The sequence below is a fragment of the Sturnus vulgaris genome, unplaced genomic scaffold, assembly GCF_052056855.1.
Source record: "Sturnus vulgaris isolate bStuVul1 unplaced genomic scaffold, bStuVul1.hap1 Scaffold_195, whole genome shotgun sequence".
In the NCBI taxonomy this organism is placed as follows: domain Eukaryota; kingdom Metazoa; phylum Chordata; class Aves; order Passeriformes; family Sturnidae; genus Sturnus; species Sturnus vulgaris.
Genome location: NW_028276170.1, coordinates 5456298 through 5481668, shown reverse-complemented (window position 1 = coordinate 5481668; position 25371 = coordinate 5456298). Strand labels below are relative to the sequence as shown.

Below are 25371 nucleotides of genomic sequence, written 5' to 3'. Positions count from 1 at the left end.
CCAAAGCTCTTCCCACATTCCAAGCAGGTGTAGGGCCGTTCCCCTGTGTGGATCACCTGGTGCTCCATCAGATGAGAAATAGTCCTGAAGCTCTTCCCACATTCCCCACACTCATAGGGCTTCTCCCCAGTATGGATGCTCTGGTGTCGGCTCAGCTGGGACCTGTAGTTGAAACCCTTCCCACATTCCAAGCACTTGTGGGGCTTCTCCCCTCCAGGAGGCTTCTCCACCAGCTCTGAGCTCTGCCTGGATCTCCGGCCGCCTTCCCGGCTCAGGGAGGGTCTTTCCTCCTCACAGCTCCCTGGGCTGGGTTTGCAGCCCCTCCTCGTGAGGGACGTCTGGGGCTTTTTCTCCTCCTCCATCTGGCTACACCTTAGGAATGAAAAATCCTGGTTTGGGGAAAAAACAAGAGGGGAGTGCCTTAAACTGGGGATGGGATCTATAGAATGCTGCTGGATCTAAGGAAAATAAATGATATTAACCCCAGGCACCTAACAGTCTCAGATCCTTACACCATCCTGAACCAGGTGCCCTCCTCACACTGCCACTATTCAGTCCTTGACGGCAAAGATGCTTTCTGGGGATGCCCACTCACACAGGATGGTAAACTTTATTTTGCCTTTGAGTGGGAACAAGAGGTAGAAGGAAAAATGGAAAAGATATGGACGGTCCTTCTGCAGGGATGCACAGAAGGAACAGCCTTATTCGGGCAAGCTTTGCAGAAAATATCACAAGAATTTACCCCACCCCCAGGGATTGGGTTAATGCAGGATGTGGATGACTTGCTGCAATCAGGAGGACAAGAAGTGGTAGAAGAAGCCTCTGTGAAATGGCTGAATGTTCAGGCTAAAAAGCATCTTTGAGTATTGGGGAAAAAAAAGAGGAAATGGTGGAGAAAAAGGTTAAATATTTGGGACATTTTTTGTCTGAAGGCTTCTGGTGTATTTATCCATAGAGGGACCAGGCAATCTCAGAAGTACCATTACCCAGCACTGAAATGGAGCTGGGACCATTCTGAGGATTAATAGGAAATTGCAGGACCTGCACTGAGGATTCTCTGTTCCAGACAGAACATTGTATGACTTTTTAAACCCAGACAGCCCTAGTATTATGGTATGGACATAAGAAAAAGAACAAAACTTGAGAAAATGAAAAAACAAAGTTATTGACGCCCCTGCGATGGCTCTACCAGACTCAGAAAAGAAATTGGAATGGGATGTGGATGTTAAACAGGGCCATGCCAAAGGAATTTGGACTTCCCGGCTGCAGGAGCAGCATGGGAGGGCACCACTGACCCTGCACTGAAGGCAACGCAGCAGCAGCCAGGGCTCCACATCGGGCCAAGCCCCTGGGCCTGCCCACAGATCCTCTGCTGAAATCCTCTGCCTGGGCACCCTCCTTTGGCATCTCCACACACTGGGGCCAATCCTTGCTGCCACTGCTGGAGCTTCGCTGCTTTCTGTGCCTGCACTGCCACAGCTGCTGGGGAAGACAACGGCACAATTCCACTCTGCCCCTCAGTTACACTCACACACTGGGCTGCCCGGGATTCCATTGTTGCAAAATATACCAAGTTGAAAAATGTTTTCAAAATTATTTCTCTAGGCAGGCCTGATTTGCAATTGTCTTGGAGAAAGGAATTATTAAGTGTGTTTTTAAAGGGATGTTACACTCATTGAACATGAGTTTATCATCCCAAGAGACTGGGAATAGCCCAAAAGATTCCCACAAAGCTAACAAACAACAGCGAAACATCAGCAAACATCAAGGAACACCCACCCCAGACACTGCCCCCGGCATACATGGAGGCACCTGGTCTGGAATAGGCTGAAAAGGAAATCCAGGAATGTGGACCTAATTAACATCAGAGGAAAAGTAATACGGGGCCAATAGGATACCAGATATTAAGAACTACTCAACTTAGAAGCAATGAACACTAAACCAACGGATTCCAAAGGGTTTAAGACTGTTATAAAGTTCAGGAAAAATCTAGTAAATCTCACGTGTCATGGAATGATTTTCTCTGCACACTCAGGCAATTATGTGTGGATGAAATAATTTCTGTTGCACATCCTGCCCAGAATCAAGTAATGCCTTGACTCTCTAACACTAAAGATATCAAGTAAAAAGCAGATTGTGGGGGGGCCACATGTGAGTCACGCAATGTCTGCTCTGGAAGAGAACCTTTGGTTCCAGGCAGTCAGAAGAGCTTTAGAAACGCAGATTAACACTGCTGGGGAAAATACCCATTTATCATTTGTACTACATCATTAGATTACAAGATATCCTCGAAATAATAATGAAGCAGGCAGACCCAGCTCCGAACCTTCATGACAACCAAACCACGCCAAAGATGAAGGCAACATTTGTGGAAAATTAGATTATTCAAACTGCTATTTGCAAACAGATAAAAACCAAAAAGTGGTGAAAGAGATAACAAAAGAAAGAAGAAAGTAGCTCATATTCCGGTACAAATGTAGAAAAGTAGGGAATGAGACAAGTTTTTGGGGTTCCATGGGTTAAACGAATGCAGTTCCTCCTCTGATGTGCTGCAGCAACTCTCATCTTTTTACCATGCACGACACCTTGCTGAGTGCAGCTCATTCAGCAGGTGACCAAGGGGATGCAGGTGGCAGCCAGGCCTCCTGATACAGAAATGGCTACAAAAGGACAGGGAATGAGGTCACTGAGAATAATCCCAAACCAATGAGGATCCAGGAAAATAGACTAAGCTAATGGTAATTAAAGTTAGTAAAGATAATTACTGAGAAAATGAGAAGAGGGTTTCAACAGAGTAAGATGATTGTGCCTGCAGATAGGGCCAGAGATTTGTATAAAAGGAAGTAATGGGAGAAACCATCGTTTTCAGAAACTGTTACTAATTTCCAGAGACAGCTGCTCAGCCAAGATCCCGCACAGTGCCTGATCTTCGAGGAGAAACACTTAACAAAGCCATGAATATCGGATGTTATGCAAAAGGAGAGGTGCACATTAACGAGGACATACAGTAGGCAGATTGGGAAGTCTGAACCTTCAAACTACCTCAGTCGGTGGCGAAAGGGAGACGGGGAATGCAGCCGGGAAAATGAGGATAGAAAGGAGGCTGCGTACTACAACAACTGGAGAGACCGGATGGCAAATGCCGCATGGCCTCTCTCTTTGTTCATCAATAAAATCACTTTTACAGGACTCCTCTGTCTCCTTTGGGCACACAAACCTCTGGCCACGGGAACTTTCCGCACAGCCCCGGGCACAGGGCAGACACCTCTGTGCCACCCACAGCAACCGGGACGAGCCAGCGCTGCTCCGGCACCGGCTCCTGCCGAGGCCCCAGCGGGAAGGAGACCGCGGGCAGCCGCTCCCGCAGCGCCCTCAGCCCAGCGCCAACACGGGCCGGCACCGGCACAACCAACCCGCCAGAGCCCCCTGCCGCCCCCTCGGCCCGCAGCGAGCCCCGAGCCCCCGCACAACCGAGCGCGGCTCCCACCTGCGCTGGGGTCGCCTCCGAGCTCCGCCGCCGCCTGTGGCTGAGGAATTCGATGGGATGTGTTGCCTTAACCTTTCTGACCACTCCCAGCCCATCTATGCCAGCATTCAAGCCCTCAAAGAAGGTGTGAATAAACTTCGGGTAGATAATGGGTACGACTGGCTGAACTGGCTCTTAGGGCACTGCGGACTCACTGGCTGGGTTAGGAATTTAGTTAAAATAGGTTTGTATGTATTAGGCATCATATTATGCATTGTAGTAGTTATTCCTTGTACTTTACAATGTGTTAAGAATTTAATCGACAAATCGCTGAAGAGTGTATTTTTAGTTAAAAGAAATGGAGGAGGTGTGGATATGGGTAATGCAAATGAGACTGATAGTACTGCAGATTGAATCAGCAAATGCAGCCTGACAACGAGGATGCCTGGCAAGAGCAAACAGAGACCTGACTGCAAGGGGACTGGATCACGTCTGGGTTATGGGAAATAAGATTTTACTAAGTCCAAATGTAAAGTTTGTCTATGTGAGAGTTTGTCTATGTAAGGTTTGTCTATGTGATTGCAGTAAAATATTACCAGCCTTCCTGTAAATGGTATATAAGCACATGTAGTGCTCAGTAAAAACTGGATTTTGATCACCATTCAGTGTCCCCGTCTCGCTCTCTCATCGTCGATAGTTCAAGTACTCCCAGGGGGCTCCTGGAAAGAGAATGGTGGCAAAATCTACTGCCTGCTACCCCCCTCTAGGCAATATTCAACTGTTTCGTTCACGGACTCATCTTCCAGCACTCTTAGTGGGGTCAGCAGAGCCACTTCCCACTGGTGGGGGCAAAGAGCACCCTCTGTGCCTTTGTGGTGGGAGCAGACAGTGTTGTCTCAAAGGAAAGGTCAGAGAGAGACCAAGCTGGACCTCTGCCTCCTGCCCCTCACCCCACAAGGGCAGGAGGGCACAAAACTGAGCACTTGTAAAATTTTTTTCTGTCCTGTCATTTCCAGGAGCTTGACTAGCTCGAAGGAGAGGATTCATAGGATTTCTTGAGGATCACTGCCAGTGCACAGCACACATGGCATCCCTCACCCCTTACATCATCATGGCATGGAGGGGTAGGAACCAACAACAGCTTTACCCCACTGCTCCAGAAGCCAAAACCCCCATGCAAGCATTTAGTTATGGCCTTCTTAGAGAACCACATTGAGAGGAATGTTGAATTTTTTCTTTACAAATGAGCTGTGGATCTGCCTGTAGATAAGGCTAGCACTGAGAGATAAAAGAAACAATGGGATGAATTCCACTGATTGATGAATGGAAAAAGATATTTGCCTTTACAAACAAACTGTAGGGCTGCTGATAAATGAAATTAGATATTGAAAGATGAAAGAAGTAACGGGGGAGAAAACTATGAGTTCTGTAAGAATTAAAAATTAAAAGGGAGGGTTATACATTAGAGGGGAATTTCAGGTATCAGGCGTTCTGGGAAGTCTGTGCCTCTCAAGTACCTCAGCCAATGGGGAAAGAGAGAGGGAAATGAGGCCAGGAAAATAGGATAAAAAGGAGGCTGCGTCCTCCAAAAATTGGAGAGATCCCAGGGAAATGTCCCATGGCCTCTCCCTTTATTCCAATAAAGTCTCCTTTTTGGACATAAAACTCTGGTGTTTGAGGATTAATTTTCCTGACAGAAAGCACTTTGGGATTCTTACCTGCACAAGCACGTGCAGTGCCTCAGTCATAAGTGCCTCAGAAATATCAGAAGTGTGTCTTCTTCAGAGTGTGGTCACAAGGGTTCAGAGTTGGAGCCAGTTCTGCGGGCAGGCTGATGAATAGTCTGGGGCTCCTCTGCAGAGCCCCATTCATTCTGAGGCTGCTTTCTGCTGGTTCTGCTGGACTGGCTCGAGTGAAACACACACCCAATTAACAGCAGTTAAATTACTCTGGCATGAAACAGTGGGGAACAGGCAGAGCAGTGAAGGGCAGCATGGACCAGTTGCTCTGGCAGGTCTGACGAGGTCTGGTTTGATACAGCACTCACAGAACTCTGCTCCACCTGTGACACTTCCACTTGCAGTAGATGACTGTTCCTCTTCACAATATCCAGCAAGGCAGGTCAAAGACACTTTTACCATTTTCATCTTCAAAAGGGAGAAGAAATCAGCAGCAAACATGAAGTAACCGGTCAGAGATCCCGGGAAGAAACAAAAGAACAAAGAGTGGTGGAAAAAACCAGGTGGAACAGTGATCCTTATCTCTGTGGGAGATATCCTCTGCTAATGGGCCATCTGTTAAAACCAGGTGGGGCAGTGTTCTTTATCTTTTCCACAACCCATCCTTCCTCCAGGAAGATATCTTCTGTTAATGGGCCATTGAGTGCCACTGCATGACTGATAAAATTCCATCATCCCATTGGGAGATGCTCCAGCCAGGGGGAGGAGCCAAGCCTTTCCTACCTAGATAAAATCTGAGATTTGGAACACCAAGGCAGCCCTTCCCCACTGGTTTCCAGAGGACAAGAGCTACCAGACCTTTCTACAGCATCACTACTACAACAAGACCACTTCATTGGGACTGCTACCACCACCCTAACTAGCGGGGTGTCAGGTTGTATTCTGATTCTGTCAGTTGTTTCCTTTTGTACTATTGCATGAATTTATCTCTTTTCCTATAAAATTGTATTTCTGACTTGGAGTCTTTCACTGGTTTTGCTTTCGAATCAGCACAATTTTGGGGGGGATTTTGGCTGAATCTTGATATTTGGGGAGGTTTTGATCCGTGTCTTAAAGTCTGGAGGATTTTGGGTGGGAATCTTGGTGTTTGGGAGGTTATTACAGACATAAGATCCTCAATGACTTCCAGAGATGAACTTGGGCAAGGAGGAACACCCTGTTTATGGAGCTCTCTTCTTGTTATTTCCCCCTAAACCAGGAATTTTCATTCCTCAGGTGTCCGGGGATGGAGGAGGCAGAAAAGCCCTGGAGATCTCTCACGAGGAGGGGCTGCAAACCCAGCCCAGGGAGCTGCGAGGAGGAAAGACCCTCCCTGAGCCGGGAAGGCGGCCGGAGATCCAGGCAGAGCTCAGAGCTGGTGGAGAAGCCTCCTGGAGGGGAGAAGCCCAACCAGTGCTTGGAATGTGGGAAGGGTTTCAGCTACAGCTCCCAGCTGATCCTACACCAGAGGGTCCATACTGGGGAGAAGCCCTATGAGTGTGGAAAATGCAGGAAAAATTTCAGCACTATTTCTGATCTGATGAAGCACCAGGTGATCCACACAGGGGAACGGCCCTACACCTGCTTGGAATGTGGGAAGAGCTTTGGGTGGAGCTGCAACCTGAGAAAACACCAGCGCATCCACACCGGGGAGAGGCCCTACGAGTGTCCCAAGTGTGGGAAGAGGTTTCACACCAGCTCCAATCTCCTCGTCCATGAGCGGATTCACACAGAGGAGAGGCCCTTCCGCTGCCACGACTGCGGGAAGGGATTCAAGCACAACTCCACCCTCATCAGGCACCGGCGCATCCACACTGGGGAGAGGCCCTACGAGTGTCCTGAGTGTGGGAAGAGCTTCTCACAGAGCTCTCACTTGACCCGACACCAACGGAGTCACCACTAAGGGAATCCCTGTGAGTGCTCTGAGTGTGGGAAGAGCTTCGTGCTCTGCTCCAGCTCCATTCTCCATGGGAGGATTTGTGTTGGATGATTCCCAGTGACCCCCATTTGGTGAGGGTGAAGGGGTTTGAGAGATTTCTTTCCCTTCTTCTTGTCCTGCCGTGATTTGGTTGGTAATAAATTTCCTCTCTGTGCCCAGGCAGGGTCTGTGATGCACATTTTGCTGTTTGGTATGGGATGCTTCCCCTTTTTACACCATCCCAGGAACTCTGGGTTAAACTTTCTCCCCACTGTTGCAGCTGGAGAGGCAGGATCAGAGTGGCTTTGGTGGGTGCCTGGCATCGGGCCAGCATCACTCAGGCCATGGGCACCCCTGAGATCCCAGTGTGGTGATGCATTCCCCCACTCCTAGAGAAAGTGCCAACCCAAACTGAGGCCAGGATGAAACATGGTTATGACTGGAGCCCACTCTCTTGTGACCCTCTCAACAGAAATCCAAAAGGAGACCTTTGAGCTCTCCTGGGCCACCGTGTGCTGTGACCAGCAGTCTCCCTCTGAGGGGCCTCTCAGAGCCAGCAAACCCTCGGCTTTGCTGTGCCTGGAGGATCACTGAAACACGACGTGTCCTGGGCCCATACCCTCACTGCTCAAGGCCCCATCCTTCGGCCAGTGGGAGATGCAAAAACATCTGAAGGGAGGATTTCACTGAGCTCTGGGGGGAATTGCTTGCACTGACTGTTCCTGTCTGTGTGTGTGCCCCTGCACATATGCTATAGCACATCTGGGAGAAATACAGATTTCCTAGATGTGTAAGTACCTTGGATATCTAAGTTAGGCCTCTAAGCAAGGTTTAGTTATAGTTATGAAAATACTTAAATGCTGTTAAATGCTAAGTGTTTTGCTAAGTTCTTAAATGTAAGTCATAAGTGTTGTTATTGTATTAAGTTGCTAAGTACAACTTGGAAGTTACAGCTGTAAGTTAGGTTAAATGCTGTTAAGTGTTATTGCTCTGTGGAATTGTTAATGTTAAGTTCTAAGTTAAGTTAGGTATAAGTTTGGTGTTGTTCGTCTGTTGAATTGCTAGGCCTAAGGTATAAGTTAAGTTCCAAATTAAGGTAGAAGTTCAAATGTTTTTAGGCCGTGTTCCTTTTAATCCCTGCATGCACCTAAACACAGCACACACCCACCCACACTCCCCTAGAGAGTTCCCAGTTAATTTCTGTTCTGATTGCATGGATTTTATTTGGTCTTGTTCTTGCCTTGTTGTGCCTCACCTGTCCTGTAGGCAGTAGAGTGAATCTTGCCACCGAACTTATTGTACTTTGTTGCTTAATATTAAATATCACTTTTGCTCATGCATTTGTCACCGTTTTTTAAGCGATCTCAAACGCTCTCATTCATGACAGCACCACAATGTCCCGCATCACCGAGGGCCCTGACACACGCCCGTGTCACAAAGGGCCACCCCCGGCACCCAAGAGCAGAGGGACAGCCTGGAAGCGGCCCGGAGCAGCCCCGGCCTCGTGGCCTTGTAGCCCCTGGCGTGGCCAGAGCCCTGGGAGGCTTTGGGGTCCCCACGTTGGTGTCCCAGGGGTTCCCCGTCTCCAGGCTCATCCCTTCTCCAGGCTCCCCTCACTCCCGGCTCTCGGGGTCCCCCCTCTCCAGGCCCCCATTCCAGGCTCCGGCACTCCCGGGGCTCTCCCCTTTTCGCTTTCCCCCCTCAAGGCTGCTCCCCTCGCCCTGCCAGTCCTGGGCGATCGCCACGGGGCTCCGGGGACCTCCATCCCCCACCCACCACCGGGGCTCTGTCTGCAGCCGCCACCCAGACATCCCCAAAAAACCACCCGGGGACCCCGCAGGATCCCCCAAAAGGGGATTTCGGGACAGCTTTGGAGCCCTGCAAGATGCAAACATCGCTCCGCCTGCCGTCTCCCGAAATACACAAACAGGGAGACCCAAAGATACTTCGGGTGAGCTCCGAATATCCCTCCCCCTTTCAAAAAAAACCCTGCCAGGACGGCCCAAGATATTGGGGGTGAGGTCCCTCTCCCGGGTCACCTATGTCAGGAAAATTAATCCACAAACACCAGAGATTTAAGTCCAAAAAGGAGAGAGAGGAGTCCTTTTTGCTTTATTCGAATAAAGGGAGAGGCCATGGGACATTCCCCTGGGATCTCTCCAATTTTTGGAGGACGCAGCCTCCTTTTTATCCTGTTTTCCCGGCCGCATTTCCCTCTCTCTTTCCCCTTTGGCTGAGGTACGTGAGAGGCACAGACTTCCCGGAATGCCTGATACCTGAAATTCCTCTCTAATGTAGAACCCTCCCTTTTAATTTTTAATTCTTACAGAATTCATAGTTTTCCCCCCCGTTGCTTCTTTCATCTTTCGATATCTAATTTCATTTATCAGCAGCCCTACAGTTTGTTTGTAAAGGCAAATATCTCTTTCCATTCATCAATCAGTGGAATCCATCCCATTGTTTCTTTTATCTCTCAGTGCTAGCCTTATCTACAGGCAGATCCAGAGCTCATTTGTAAAGACAAATTCAACATTCCTCTCAATCCCTCCTCTTTTATTTTTTAGTAATTGTCTTTACAAACTTTAGCTCTCATTGACTTAATTTTTTGTTCCTGAGTCTTTTTTGGTTTTGCAATTATTTGGAGTGACATCAATTTCTGTCCTTTTGTAATCATCTCTGGATCAGTGGGCGTGGCTATTACCTGCATCCCTTTGATCACATGTTGAATAAGTTGTACTAAGCAAGGGATCATGCCTGGCAACAAGATTAGAGTTGCTACAGCACATAAGAGGAAAAAAAGCAGTTGTTTAACTTATAGTCCACCAGGTAGCCAAGAAAACATGTCCCATTCCCATCTTTTTCATCTTTGGACTGGTACATGAGCTAATTTTTAAAATTCATTTTGCAATTTGTTTCACCACTTTTCCATTGTCATCTATTTGCCTATTTAGGCAATAAGTGTCTTTTTCAGAAGAATGAAGCCACCATGGACTTCCTTCTTCATCCCAAAATCCTGTTCCATTACAGACTTTACTCAGGGTGTTAATCTACTATTGAGGTTTTACTGGGCTGGCCACCCATGGCCCGTTTTCAGATTCTCCTGGACCTCCAGAGACCCAACAATTGCTAAGGTTAAAGGTTTTTGCTACTTCTTCTCCTAAGGTCAAAAAAATATTTTCCCATTCTTGGCCCCAACCTAACTGATAATATAAAGGGAACATTATTAAGAGAAACATTCTGATTGTGTAATCTAATTTCCTAACTTAATTTTTACTTTCACGTTGTCTTTCACACCACCTGTGGCGAGTGAAGGCACATAAACAGCTCAACATAAAGAAAACAATGACAGCAAGGGTTGGCCCCCAGTGCCTGGAGATCTGAGAGGAGGGATGCCCACACAGACTATTTCAGCAGGCACTCTGTGGGTGGGCACACGAGGCTTCCCCCGATGTCGACGCCCTGGCTGCTGCTCCAGTCCCCTCCTGCCGAGTGTCAGTCGCGGCTTCCCGTCCTTCTCCTCCAGCTGAGATGTCCAAATCTCTGGGGCTGCAGAGACCTTGGCCCGAGTGTGATGGGTCCAGCCGTGTTCAGCTGTCTTGACGGCTGTTTCTGTGGTCAGCAACACCTGGAAAGGTCCACGCCACTTGGCCACCAGTGGTGCTTCTTCCCACTCCTTAACCAGGACCCAGTGTCCCGGTTGGATGTTGTGAACAGCAAAGTCCAAAGGCAGGGTCTGTGCCAGCTGAGCTTCCTGTCGAAGAGATTTCACAAGAGACAGTATCCAGCCACATATTGTTTCAAATACACATCACTTATCTTTATCCCCCCACTCGGCTGAGAATTACAAGGGTAAGGAATTCCAAAGATCAATTCAAAGGGAGATAATTGAATATCTTCCCTGGGTCTGGCTCTTATCCTTGCTAAAGCCGGGGGCAGGAGCCATACCTACGGCATCTTAGTTTCTATTACCAGCTTCAGGAGATGTTTCTTTATTTCTCCATTCATCCTCTCAACCTGGCCCGAACTTTGTGGATGCCAGGGGGTATGGAGGTTCCACTGTATCCCTAAAGCAGTCATAACTCCTTGAAGAATTTTTCCTGTAAAATGAGTTCCCCTATCTGAATCTATTGCTTCCACCATCCCATATCTTGGAATTATTTGTTCCAAAAATATTTTAACAACTGATCCTGTAGTTGCTGACACAGTTGGAAATGCTTCTGGCCACCCGGTTAATTGACATACTATTACCAGAAGATATTTAAATCTTGCCACTCGAGGCATTTCAGTAAAATCCACCCGGCATCTCTGGAAGGGACGTACTGCCCAACGCCTCCCTCCCCTGGCCAGTTTCTTTGTAACTTTGTTGTTGGTTTTAGCACAAGTCAAACAGCCTTCAGTGGCTCGCTTTGCCAGGCTAAAGAGACCAACAGCAGTGTTCATTTTGAGGAAGGCTTCTGCCAGTCCTCGGGAGCCCCAATGACTCCCTTCATGAAGTTCTTTTAACAATTGTAAGGCTAGAGCTTTTGGTATCCACTGCTTACCATCCCTTGTAAACCAATTATTTTCTCTTTTCTCTGCCCCACTTTTTTTAATTATCTCAAGTTCCTCTGGTGGAAAAGAGAGTTTCTCTGGCAGCGGTGCAGTTACTGGGAGCAAAGGCAGGATCTTAGAGACTTCTGGCAACAATGCAGCTTTGAGAGCTTCTTCATCAGCCAGTCGGTTTCCTATTGCCTCCTCCGACCATCCTGCCTGATGCCCCTTAATGTGGATTATCGCCACCTTTTTTGGTAAATTCACTGCCTCCAATAGGCGAGAGATTAAGTTCTCGTGAGCTAATGTCTTTCCTTTGCAGCTTAATAAACCTCTTTCTTCCCATCGTTTTCCAAATGCATGTATTACCCCATATGCATATTTAGAATCAGTAAATATATTTACTGTCTTGTCCTGGTATAATTCACAGGCTCTCACAAGCGCGTACAGCTCTGCTGTCTGAGCTGATCAGGTGTGTGGTAACCTCCCCCCTTCCCTTAATTGCTTCCCATTCACGATAGAGTATCCTGTAAATCGTTTCCCTTCTACCACCTTGGAGGACCCATCAATGAACACATTCTCTCCCTCAGGCCAGGGAATATCCCGTAGATCTTCCCTAGCCCGTGTCTGGAGGTCTATAACCTGGATACAATCATGGATTTCTTTCTGGCCCCCCTTTTCTCCAGGGCCATTTAAATAAGAGGCTGGATTAAAAATTTCCCCACCTTTAAATTCTAAATCCTCCTGTTCCATTAAACAAGATTCATACTGTAATAATCGAGCACTCGTCATCCACTTAGAGGCTCTCTCAGTTAACAAAGCTTTAATCTGATGTGGGACTTTAACAATGAGATACCCTCCCCTTGTCAGCTTTCGGGCCTCAGCCACCATCAGAGCTGTGGCTGCACAGTTCTGCAGACAATGGGGCCAGCCTCTGGCACCGGGTCTAACAACTTAGAAAAACAGGCAACAGGCCTCCGTGTTCCCCTATGCTCTTGCACCAAAATTCCTTTAGCATGACCCTGTTTGACATCCACATATAGCTGAAATTCTTTTTCTGCGTCTGGAAGAGCCAAGACTGGGGCCTTAACCAATTTGTCTTTTAATTTCTTAAAGCTTTTTTCTCCTTCTGGTGTCCATACCACAACATTAGGACTGTTTTGAGTTAAAAAGTTATATAAAGGTCTGGCCACCACAGAAAAATCCTCGATCCATGCTCTACAGTACCCCACCAACCCTAAAAACTGCCGTAACTCCTTTTTAGTCTGGGGTAATGGTACCTGTAAAATCCCTTGTATCCTTTCTGGATTAATACACCGTAACCCTTCGGACAGAATGTGTCCCAAATATTTGACCTTCTTTTCTACCAACTGTGCTTTCTTTTTGGATACTCTAAGTCCCTTTTTTGCAAGAAAATTAAGCAGCTTTACAGTAGCCTCTTCAACCACCTTTTCCTGTTCCCCTGATAAGAGCAAATCATCTACATACTGCAACAACTTGACTCCTAAGGGTGGAGTAAACTCTCTTAATATTTTCTGCAAAGCTTGCCCAAACAGAACTGGTGACTCTGTATATCCTTGAGGGAGTACTGTCCATGTCAATTGTTGTTTTATCATTTTCCCTCCTTCCTCCTGTTCCCACTCAAAAGCAAAATACTGTTTACTATCTTCTGTGATTGGACACCCCCAGAAAGCATCCTTCAAATCCAGTACAGAATAATACTGATGTGAAGAAGGGATTTGATTTAGGATTGTGTATGGATCTGGAACTGTGGGATGCCTTGGTTTGACAATCTCATTTATTATTCTTAAATCCTGCACCATTCTGTAAGTTCCATCCGGTTTCTTAACCGGCAGGATAGGGGTGTTATAGGGAGACATACACGGGTTTAAAAGACCTGCTTTTAGCAGGGACTCAATAACAGGCTGTAACCCCTTCTTTCCCTCCCTTGAAAGAGGGTATTGCTTTTTAGACACCACTTGTCCTGGTTGCTTCAAAGTAATTTGGAGAGGCTCTATGTCCAGTTTCCCATATTTCCCTGGAGCTGCCCATACTTCGGATTTATTTTAGCATAAGCCTTTTCAGACATTTTACACAAAGATATCACAGTTTCGGACTCCGTGTCACTTCGTACAATACTAATTTGCATTCCCATTCTAGCCATCAAATCTCTTCCCAGTAAATTACAATCACAATTAGGAACAAACAAGAATTAATGCAGTTCAAATCTGTCCCCCACATCTATTAACAGCGGTTGAATAAAATGCAGTCGCTCATCCTTCCCGCTTACTCCTTGAATAACCAAGGATCTTTTTGACAATTTCCCCCCCTTAGGTATAAAATTTAAGGTGGACCGAGAGGCCCCCGTGTCTACCAAAAAACACACCTCCTCTCGATCCGGACCCACCTTAAAAGTTATTAAGGGCTCTTGAGTGGTGGGTCTTTGGTATAATAGGAGCCCCTGACACCCCTAACAATCCATTTCTTTTATTCTCTGGACTTCCTCCTCCTGAGGGTCCAGTTGTTTTTGCGGACACTCATTTTTCCAATGCCCTTCTGCCCTGCAGACAGCACACTGGTTCTTCCCCAGCCGCTGTTTGGGTCGGCTGTCCCCTGCCGAGGAGGGAATCCCTCTGCCCCTTCCTTGTGGCCGACCCCGTCCCCTCTGTCCCTGGGGACCCCTTGGACCCTGCGGTTTATTCCTCTGGGGCTGCAAAAACTCTGCCATCATCTTTGCTTTAGCTTCTGCCTTTTCCTCATCCCTTCTTACACATATCTGCTGCGGTTTTCTAACCAATTCCTTTAGAGGCTTATTTTGCCACTTTTTATCTTTTTGTACCCCTTCCGTATATCAGGCCAGGCTTTAGTAACAAATTGTACTTTAAGCAATGTGTTGAAGGCTGGCCCTTCAGGATCCATCCCCCCGTGCTTCCTCAAGGCATCCCTAATCCTCTCCAACCAATGAGGGCTTTCCTGTTTCTCCTGTTCTAACGACAGAGCCTTAGCTATGTTGTTCGTTCTGGGAGCCGCTGACTTGATTGCCCTGATCAAATAAGCACGGCAATCACGGTGAGCCAGACTGGCCTGGTTATTTGGGTCCCACTGGGGGTCTGCCTGGGGGATGGCATCACCCACCGTAGGTGCATTGGGTCCAGCCCCCCCTGCTGCTTGTGGATGTTCATCCTCCCACAGCTGCCGAGCTTTCAGCAAAATCATTCGTTTCTCTGATGACTCAAACAAAATTCCCAAAAGAAAATCCCAATCCTTCCATGTATAATCCGCATTTCCCAAATATTCCTCTATCTTTTCCCCCACCCCTATGGGATCATCCAAATATGGGGGTAATTCTTTTTTTCAACCCTCTTATATCCTGGGTAGTGAGTGGTACAATTACAAACCCAAATCCTCCCCCTTGACCCCCCCAAAGGAACTTGACAGAGTGGCATCTGGTGTACCCCTGTCTCTTGGGGGGCTTCTGATGCCCTAAACTGAGTTCCTCTTCTAGTTCTGGGGGGTGATACAACATGCTGCTCCCCTCCCCCTACACCATTATCCTTTTCAGGTGGGGCTGTAGGAATAACATTTCCCTGATCCCCTTGCTCTGAAAGTTGAGGATACAGACGACCTGCAGCTGGCTCTGGGTCAGCTAGCAACACTGGAGGACAAGACGGGGGAAGGTGCTGAAAAACATTCCAATCCTCACCACTTTCCTCTAAATACCTTCACAAAATTCGACACAAATGAATTTTATCTGTTCCATAAGGTAGCCATATAAGTCCCCTTGCCAACTTATACTCTGGCCACACAAAATAACAATATTTTACCATAATTTCCATAGTTACTTCTGGGTGAATATACAATCTTTCCCAAGACCTCAGCATTCACCCCAAGGGACTCTCCGGGGGTATTATGGGATCGTCATCCCATTTGCCGGGGCCCCTTCGCGGCTTTACCTTTCCAACCCTCTCTGGGTGCCCCGTTTTACCTGTGCTACCCTCCATGGGTGCCCTCCCAGGTTTACCTGTGCTACCCTCCATGGGTGCCCTCCCAGGGTTGCTCCCCGAAGATCCCATTTTACTCACCGGTGAGATTTTCAGTAGTCCTTCCCTGCGGACTCTTCACGGACCCCTCTGGTCCGCCACTCGTCTGTCTCCTGGACAGTCTCGGGAACCCAATCAATCGCCCGGTGCCGGCCGGCACCAAGGGGAGCTGATCACCGAAACTGGGTGATGCGCCTTCAGCTCCACTCGCTGCCCGCCGCCCCGGACGGTGGAAAGATCCCGGACGAGCCCCCAAATTGTCAGGAAAATTAATCCACAAACACCAGAGGTTTATGTCCAAAAAGGAGACAGAGGAGTCCTTTTTGCTTTATTCGAATAAAGGGAGAGGCCATGGGACATTCCCCTGGGATCTCTCTAATTTTCGGAGGACGCAGCCTCCTTTTTATCCTATTTTCCCGGCCGCATTTCCCTCTCTCTTTCCCCATTGGCTTAGGTACTTGAGAGGCACAGACTTCCCGGAACGCCTGATACCTGAAATTCCCCTCTAATGTATAACCCTCCCTTTTAATTTTTAATTCTTATAGAATTCATAGTTTTCCCCCCGTTGCTTCTTTCATCTTTCGATATCCAATTTCATTTATCAGCAGCCCTACACTTTGTTTGTAAAGGCAAATATCTCTTTCCATTCATCAATCAGTGGAATCCATCCCATTGTTTCTTTTATCTCTCAGTGCTAGCCTTATCTATAGGCTGATCCACAACTCATTTGTAAAGACAAATTTAACATTCCTCTCATCCCTTTGAATTGATGTTTGGAATTCCTTACCCTTGTAATTCTCAGCCTAGTGGGGGGATAGAGATAAGTGATGTGTATTTGAAACAATATGTGGCTCAGTTACTGTCTCTTGTGAAATCTCTTCGACAGGAAGCTCAGCTGGCACAGACCCTGCCTTTGGACTTTGCTGTTCACAACATCCAACCGGGACACTGGGTCCTGGTTAAGGAGTGGGAAGAAGCACCACTGGTGGCCAAGTGGCGTGGACCTTTCCAGGTGTTGCTGAGCACAGACACAGCCGTCAAGACAGCTGAACACGGCTGGACCCATCACACTCGGGCCAAGGTCTCTGCAGCCCCAGAGATTTGGACATCTCAGCTGGAGGAGAAGGACGGGAAGCCGCGACTGACACTCGGCAGGAGGGGACTGGAGCAGCAGCCAGGGCGTCGACATCGGGGGAAGCCTCGTGTGCCCACCCACAGAGTGCCTGCTGAAATAGTCTGTGTGGGCATCCCTCCTCTCAGATCTCCAGGCACTGGGGGCCAACCCTTGCTGTCATTGTTTTCTTTATGTTAAGCTGTTTCTGTGCCTTCACTCGCCACAAGTGGTGTGAAAAACAACGTGAAAGTAAAAATTAAGTTAGGAAATTAGATTACACAATCAGAATGTTTCTCTTAATAATGTTACCTTTATATTATCAGTTAAGTTGGAGCCAAAAATGGGAAAATAATTGTTTTGACCTTAGGAGAAAAAGTAGCAAAAACCTTTATAGGAATGGGACATGTTTTCTTGGCTACCTGGTGGACTATAGGTTAAACAATTACTTTTTTTCCTCTTATGTGCTGTAGCAACTCTAATCTTTTTACCATGCACGATCCCTTGCTTAGTACAACTTATTCAACATGTGATCAAAGGGATGCAGGTAAGAGCCACGCCCACTGATCCAGAAATGGTTACAAAAGGGTAGAAATTGATGTCACTCCAAATAATTACAAAACCAAAAAAAAAAAAAAAAAAAAAGACTCAGGAACAAGAAATTAAGTCAATGATAGCTAAAGTTTGTAAAGACAATTATTGAAAAAATAAAAGAGGGGGGATTGCGAGTAATGTTGAATTTGTCTTTCCAAATGAGTTGTGGATCAGCCTATAGATAAGGCTAGCACTGAGAGATAAAAGAAACAATGGGATGGATTCCACTGATTGATGAATGGAAAGAGATATTTGCCTTTACAAACAAACTGTAGGGCTACTGATAAATGAAATTGGATATCGAAAGATGAAAGAAGCAACGGGGGGAAAACTATGAATTCTGTAAGAATTAAAAATTAAAAGGGAGGGTTATACATTAGAGGGGAATTTCAGGTATCAGGCGTTCCGGGAAGTCTGTGCCTCTCAAGTACCTCAGCCAATGGGGAAAGAGAGAGGGAAATGCGGCCGGGAAAATAGGATAAAAAGGAGGCTGCGTCCTCCGAAAATTTGAGAGATCCCAGGGGAATGTCCCATGGCCTCTCCCTTTATTCGAATAAAGCAAAAAGTGTTCGTCTGTCTCCTTTTTGGACATAAACCTCTGGTGTTTGTGGATTAACTTTCCTGACACTATATAACCTGGACAGTGACAGCACAGGTTGGAGCAGGGAGAGGGATGATTCCCCCCCACTTTTTTTAGTAAAGCTTTCCCAACATTCTCCGTTTGCTGTTTCCCTTTGCAGCTTAACCAATTTCTGTTGCAGTCAGATATCCTCACTGTGGGCTCTGCCTTTAGTTGTGCAAATTCCATCTGTGCAAGCAGGCAGAGCTTGGGATGAGGGCAGAGGGAATCAGCCAAATTCCTCCCCCAGGTAAGAAGGCCCTTGGGCATTGTCTGCACTTTTCCAGAGCAATGGTAATTTGCATTTCTAAAGCTCCTCTGCTGGCTGCCTGGCAGGGATGCTTTTGTTCCAGAGCAGCCCTTAGGTGATTCACAAGTCCACCCTCACAATCCGCTTTATTTTTCTTTTTTTTTTTTTAACGATTTTGTATTAACTATTTATGTGTTAAAGCCTTACGATTAATACTCTTCTACGTTTGCAAAATGCAACTTAAAGGTGAGCATTGAAAAACCCATTACGAAATTCTGCCATCATTAAGAGTCAGCCACAAATATAGAGAAAAATATTCCAGTGCAAGCAAGTCTTTTCTACATCTTCTCCAAAGAATAAAAATTCCTTGTCACACCCCTGGTCCAAACCTAACTGATAAAATAAAAGTAGGATTAATATGAAAAAATTTTCTAATGGTGTAATCTTGTCACTGAAACTGCGGGAAAAACAAAAACTCTTCAATAATGTCTTTAGTGTTAGAGTCAAGGCATTACTTGATTCTGGTCAGGATGAGCAACAGAAATAATTTCATCCACACATAGCCCGGGTGTGCAGAGAAAATCATTCGATTACACGTGAGTTTTACTAGATTATTCCTAAACGTTTTAGAGTCTGAACCCATTGAAATCCATTGGTTTAGTGTTCATTGCTTCAAAGTTGTGTAGTTCTTAGCGTTTGGTTTCCTATTGCAAATGGATTTCTCCTCTTCTGATGTTAATTAGATCCGCATTCCTGGATTTCCTTCTCAGTCTTTTCCAGACCAGGTGTCTCCATCTATGCCGGGGCAGTGTCTGGGGTGGGTGTTCCCTGATGTTTGCTGATGTTTCCTTGATGTTTTGTTGGATGTCGTTCTCTTTGTGGGAATCTTTCGGGCTATTCCCAGTCTGTTGAGATGTTAAACTCATCTCTGTTGAGTGGCCTAACATTCCTTAGAAAAAAACCTTTTAAAATTTCTTTCCCAGGACAAGGGCAAACCGAGCCTGACTAGACAAATGGAAGGTAAAAAATTTGAAATTTGGTATATTTTCCAACAGTGGAATCGCAGGCAGCCCAGTGTGTGAGTGTAATTGAGAGGCAGAGTCCTGGGTGGATGCTGTGAACAGCAAAGTGCCAAGGCAGGCTCTGTGCCAGCCCAGCTTCCTGTGGCAGAGATTTCCCAAGAGACAGGATTCTGGCCACAGACTGCTTGAAATATACATCCCTTATCTCCAGCCTGCACTAGGTGGAGAATTCCCAGGGTAAGGAATTCCAAAGATCAATTCCAAGGGATATAATTCAATATCTGCCCTGGGTCTGGCTTTTATTCTTGCCAAAGCCAATGGCAAAAGCTGCTACCATGGCATCTTGGTTTCTATCACCAGTTTTCAAAGGTGTTTCTTTATTTCCCTTTTGTTCTTTCTACCTGACCTGAGCTCTGGGGGTGCCAGGGCTTGTGGAGGTCCCATTGTATTCCTAAAGCAGCCATAACCCCCTGAAGGATCTTTGCTGTAAAATGAGTTCTCAGTCTCAGTCTGTAGCTTCTGCAATCTGTTCTCTTGGAATTATTTCTTTAAGAAATACCTTCATAAGCGATCTGGTTATTGCTGAAGAAGTCAGAATTGCTTTAGCCACCCTGTTAGCTGCCATGCTGTCACCAGCAGATATTTGAGCCTTCCTGCTCAGGGCATTTCAGTGCCAGGCTCTTCCAAGCACACCCAGCTCCGCCGGTTGAGCTGACCATGCAGGCGGTAACCTGAGCTTGGTCTAATTCCCTTTCCTTCATCAGAGCGTGTCTTGGAACTCTTTTCCCTTCTCCTGCCTTTGAAGAGCTATCCATAAACACATTTTGTCCCTCAGGCCAGGGAATTTCTCCTAAATCTCTCCCAGCCTGGCTCTGGAGCTCTGTCACTTGAATGCAGTCATGGGTTTGTTCCCAGCCCCCTGTGCAGGCTGTTCAAACAGGAGCCTGGGTTAAACCCTTGCCCTGTCCTCAATTCTAAATCCTCCTGTGCCACTGAACAAGTTTCATTCTGTAATCATCGAGCACTGCTCATCCATGTAGAGGCTCCTTTGGTTATCAAAGTTTTCACTTGGTGCCAGGCTTGAACAACAGGAGATCTGCTGCCATCAGTTTTTGGGCCTCAGGTCCCCTTAAAGCTGTGGCTGCACAATTCTGCAGACAATGAGGCCACTCTGGCCACTGGGCTAAACATTTTAGCAGAAGAATTCCTTTGGCATGGCCCTGTTTAAGATCCACATACAATTCAAATTTTTTTTCTGAGTCTGGTAGAGCCATGGCTGCAGCATCAATCATTTGTTTATTTCATTTTATTAAGTTTTGTTCCATTTCTTGTATCCATACCACAGCATTGAGGCTATCTGGTGTTAAGTCACAAAGTGTTCTGGCTAGAACAGAGAATCCTCAATCCAGATCCTGCAATTTCCGATTAATCGTCATACTTCTTGCAACTCCTTTTTAGACCTGGGTTATTTCTGAGCTTCCCTGGTCTCTCTCTGGGTCAATACACCAGAAACCTGCAGTCAAAATATGTCCCAAATATTTAACCTTTTTTTCCACCATTTGCGCTTTTTTTTTTTCCAAATATTTAAGGATGCTGTTTAGCCTGAACATTCAGCCATTTCACAGAGGCTTCTTCTACCACTTCTTGTCCTCTTGACTGGATCAAGTCATCCACGTCCTGCATTAACCAAATCCCTGGGGGAGGTGTAAATTCTTGTGATATTTTCTGCAAGTCTTGCCTGAATAAGGCCCGTGCTTCCATGCATCCCTGCAGAAAGACCATCCATGTCTTTCCCATTTTCCCTTCTACCTCTTGTTCCCACTCAAAAGGAAAATCCAGTTTACCATCCTGAGTAAGTGGGCATCCCCAGAAAGCATCTTTGCCATCAGGTACTGAATGATGGCAGTGTGTGGAGGGCACCTGGAACAAGATGGTGTAAGGATGTGAGAGCCCCTGGGTGCTTGGGCCTTAATATGCACTCCACTTTTGTATAGCTAGTGATATTCATGGCTCTGTTAAGTCTTTGTTCTTCCTCTGGGAGTTCATGAATTGAGCAGGACCTTGGCTGAGCAGCAGTCTGTGTGGTCAATTAATAACATTTTCTGACCCTGATGGCTTCTGCTGTCCCTTCCTTATGTCCACGTCCCTGGCCCTATGTCCAAGCGGATTCGCAGCATGTGTTTGTAGAGACCCTTTGCTGTTGTTCCTTGCATGGGGGTCCCCCGTTTTGGGGCCATCCCCCCTGGAGCAGGGTGTCCCTGCTTGGTGCAGCCCCGCCCCTCGGGCAGCGCTGAGCCAATGAGAGCGCGCGGCGGTGATGACGCAGCAGTGTCCGGGCAGAGCCGCAGCTCCCAGCGTTGCCCACCTGGAGCCACCTGCGCCCGGCCCGGGCCCCAGCGCCCCCCGGCAGGGGAATTTGGGGAGGTGGGAGGGGGGGAGCGCCAAGGCCGGGCCCCCCCGCGCTGTGGTGGCGGCAGCGGCTGCAGTGGGGAGCGAGTGCGGGCGGGAGCGGCCGAGAGCCCAGCGCTGCCCCAGCCCGAGCTGCCCCAGCTCCATGGCTGCCCCTGCGCTGGGATGCTGTGGGTTTGGGGGGAAGAGGGAGCCGGCAGTGGGTGCTGGGCCTGGGGGCAGGAGTAGAAGGGAAGGAGAAGTAGGGTTGAAGAACAACATGATCAAATGATGCATGTGGGAGGAGGAGGTGGGATTGTGCAGGAGAAGGAGGAATAGTAGGAGGAAGAGGAGTGTGAGGGACAGTAGGGACACAGGATGAGGACGAGGAGTAGCAGAAACAGGAAACACCACAAGGTTCCACCCCTCCCTGTATCTGCAGGCCCCCGCAGCCCCAGGGGCGTTGCACCCCCGACCTGCCGCGGGTGATCAGGGAGAAGGATCCATGATTTGCACAGGGGTAAATCTTGGTGTTTCTGAGCTTTATTGGGCTAAATGTTGGGGCTGAGGTTTTTCTGTGGGGACTGAATCTTTATATTTTTTTCCTCGGTTCCAATGTAAAATGTGCCCAAAAGTATGTATTCTATCACCATCTGTTGAAGCCAGCTGGGGTAGTGATCCTTATCTCCGATGGAGATATCCTCTGTAAATGGGCCATATGCTAGAAAACAGGTGGGGGAGTGTTCTTGATCTTTTCTTCCATCCATCCTTCCTCCAGGACGATATCAGGTATCTTCTGTTAATGGGCCATTGAGTTCAATACATAACTGATAAAATTACATCATCCCATTTTGCGATTCTGCACCCAGGGGGAGGAGCCAAACATTTCGTACCTAGATTCAAACTGAGATTTGGAACACCAAATCATCCCTTACCCACTGGTTTCCAGAGGACAAGAGCTACCAGACCTTTCTACAGGATCACTGCTTCAACAAGACCCCTTCATCTGGACTGCTACCACCACCCTAAGTAGCGGGGTGTCAGGTTGTATTCTGACTCTATCAGTTCTTTTCTTTTGAATTGCATGTATTTTATTTTTTTCTCTTGTTTTTTTCTATTAAGCTGTATTTCTGACTTGGAGTCTCTCACTGGTTTTGCTTTCAAATCAGCACAATTTTGGAGGGGATTTTGACTGAATCTTGGTGTTTGGGAGGTTATTACAGACACAAGATGCTCAATGACCTGCAGAGATGAACTTGGGCAAGGAGGAACTCCCAGTTTATGGAGCTCTCTTGTTTTTTCCCCAAACCAGGACTTTTCATTCCCACGGCGTGAGGAGATGGAGGAGGCAGAAAAGCCCCGGAGATCCCGCAGGAGGAGGGGCTGCAAACCCAGCCCAGGGAGCTGCGAGGAGGAAAGACCCTCCCTGAGCCGGGAAGGCGGCCGGAGATCCAGGCAGAGCTCAGAGCTGGTGGAGAAGCCTCCTGGAGGGGAGAAGCCCCACAAGTGCTTGGAATGTGGGAAGAGTTTCAGCTACAGGTGCAGGCTGATCCAACACCAGAGGATCCACACTGGGGAAAAGCCCTACGACCGTGGGAAATGCGGGAAGGGATTCAATGAGATCTCTGGCCTGCTCCGGCACCAGGTGGTCCACACAGGTGAACGGCCCTACAGCTGCTTGGAATGTGGGAAGAGCTTTGGATGGAGCTTTGACCTGAAAAAACATCAGCGCATCCACACTGGGGAGAGGCCCTACGAGTGTCCTGAGTGTGGGAAGAGCTTCTCCAGGAGCTCTAACTTGACCCGACACCAACGGAGGCTCCACTAAGGGAAGCTCTGTGAGTGCCCCGAGTGTGGGAAGAGCTTCGTGCTCTGCTCCAGCTCCATCCCCCATGGGAGGATCGGTGTTGGATGGTTGAAAAAAACACAAAAACACAAAAACCAACTAACCAAACAAAAAACTCCAAAACCCAAACAAACACACAAACAAACAAAAGAACCCCCCAAAAACAAAACAAAACCAGAAACCCACTAAAATAGTGATACGCACAGAAGCAATATAAAAACACCAAAATCAAACAAAAAGTATAGTCAACTTTGAAATAAAGAATGGAGAAAAGTCATGAACTAACATTTCTCTTTTTTTAAACTATGGAGAAAAAACTCTTGTTTCCTCTAAAACATGTAAAAATATTTTGAAGTGAATATGACTGTTCTAACTGTACATATAAAGAAAAGCATTAATATTAAACAAATGTAAGAATTGCAGTAATCTCCTAGGTTTTAGTAATAGAAAACCCCTGCTCTCCCTCCCAAAAAAAGAAAAAGGAAAAAACTCTATTTTAAAAAATAAAGTAAGTTTTTTTTCAACTGTTATAATCCTTAAACTGTGCATCAGAAGTCAATATAGTCCTCAATAACAGTTATGAGAAAAACTGTTAGTCTGCATAAAGGATTTTTAGATAGTAATCAGATTTCCATTCTCCTGGGAAGCTAATCACTGTAACATCAAAACAAGAAGAATCCGTTTTCTTGTGGAGGAATCTCCATAGACTGAAAAAAAGTCTCCTCTTTCAAGTAAATGAGTAAAAAACTATTTTAGAGATGGTAGACTGAGTTGTTTTTGTACGTGTTTAGTATTAAAAAAAATGTATTGAAGAAAAAGCTGTAGCCTAAAGTTTTCTTCTAAGGGTTTTTTCTTATAGTTTCTAGTAATAAAATTTCTCTTTATACCATTTAAAGTAAAACCTGTTTTTTGTCTACTTCTTAATCCTCTCTCACAACAAAAAAATTAAAATTAATAAACCAAAACTAATACATTTAACCTCACTGATTCCAGGATTTTGATTTCCTATTACTCTAGGGTGTCTTCTGCAGCCAAATGGTGATGGACTGGGGCAAAGACCAAGATTTTGGAGACAGTGGGGTGGAAACTCCTCCAAAAATGTTCTTCCCTCTCTCCCTCCCAAGCACGTGGATCCTCAGCTCGCACAGACACAGAAATTCTTTTATTTTGGCCTTGATTTGCTTTTCATTTCTCTTCATCCCTTTAAAACATCCAACACTGGCTAAAAATAACGACACTGAACTGAGATATGGGTGGGGACATGGGGGGACAATGACAGGGTGGGACACAGACCTGGAGAGTGACATGGGGACACATGGACATGGAGGGGGATGTGGCCATTCGTGGGGACATGGGGGGACACGGGCATGGATGGAGATGTGGGGGACAGTGACAGGGATGGAAACATGGTGGGGACACAGCCATGGGTGAGGACATGGTGGGACATGGCCAGTGACATGTGGGGACACGGCCACGGCCGGTGCCATGGGGGGAACTTGCAGGGGCTGTGGGGGATGCTGGCTTGGAGGGAGTTGAGGGTTCCTGGCAGGGACTTGGGGCTCGCTGAGGCCTTTGGGGACCCCAGGCCGAGCGGCTCCGGCTGCGCTGGGAGACCCTGGCGGAGGTTCTGGGGCAGCTGCTCAAGGACCCCCTGCCCTGGAGCCCCAGCCGGGCATTGGGCTCCTGGAAGGGAATGAACGTCCTTGTCCCCAGCACGACAGATTTCTTATTTCTTGCAGGTGCAAATGGTTCTCTTACCAGAATAGCTTGTTGTGTTAATTGTTTTCATGCTTAAGATTGTTTTCACCTGGGAACAAGCAAGTAACTTAGCTGCACATAGAAGAAGTGACAGGCTAGCTATTAATTAGC

General features: G+C 47.1%; 1 protein-coding gene across 1 annotated transcript in view; it reads left to right on the top strand.

The window, feature by feature from the left end:
• LOC148218027 (uncharacterized) overlaps positions 1 to 25371 on the top strand; it is a 775474-nt gene that overhangs the window by 453170 nt on the left and 296933 nt on the right. The window contains 1 exon segment of the mRNA XM_088158035.1: positions 6787 to 7076. Within this exon segment, the coding sequence (XP_088014161.1) occupies positions 6787 to 7076 (290 nt within the window).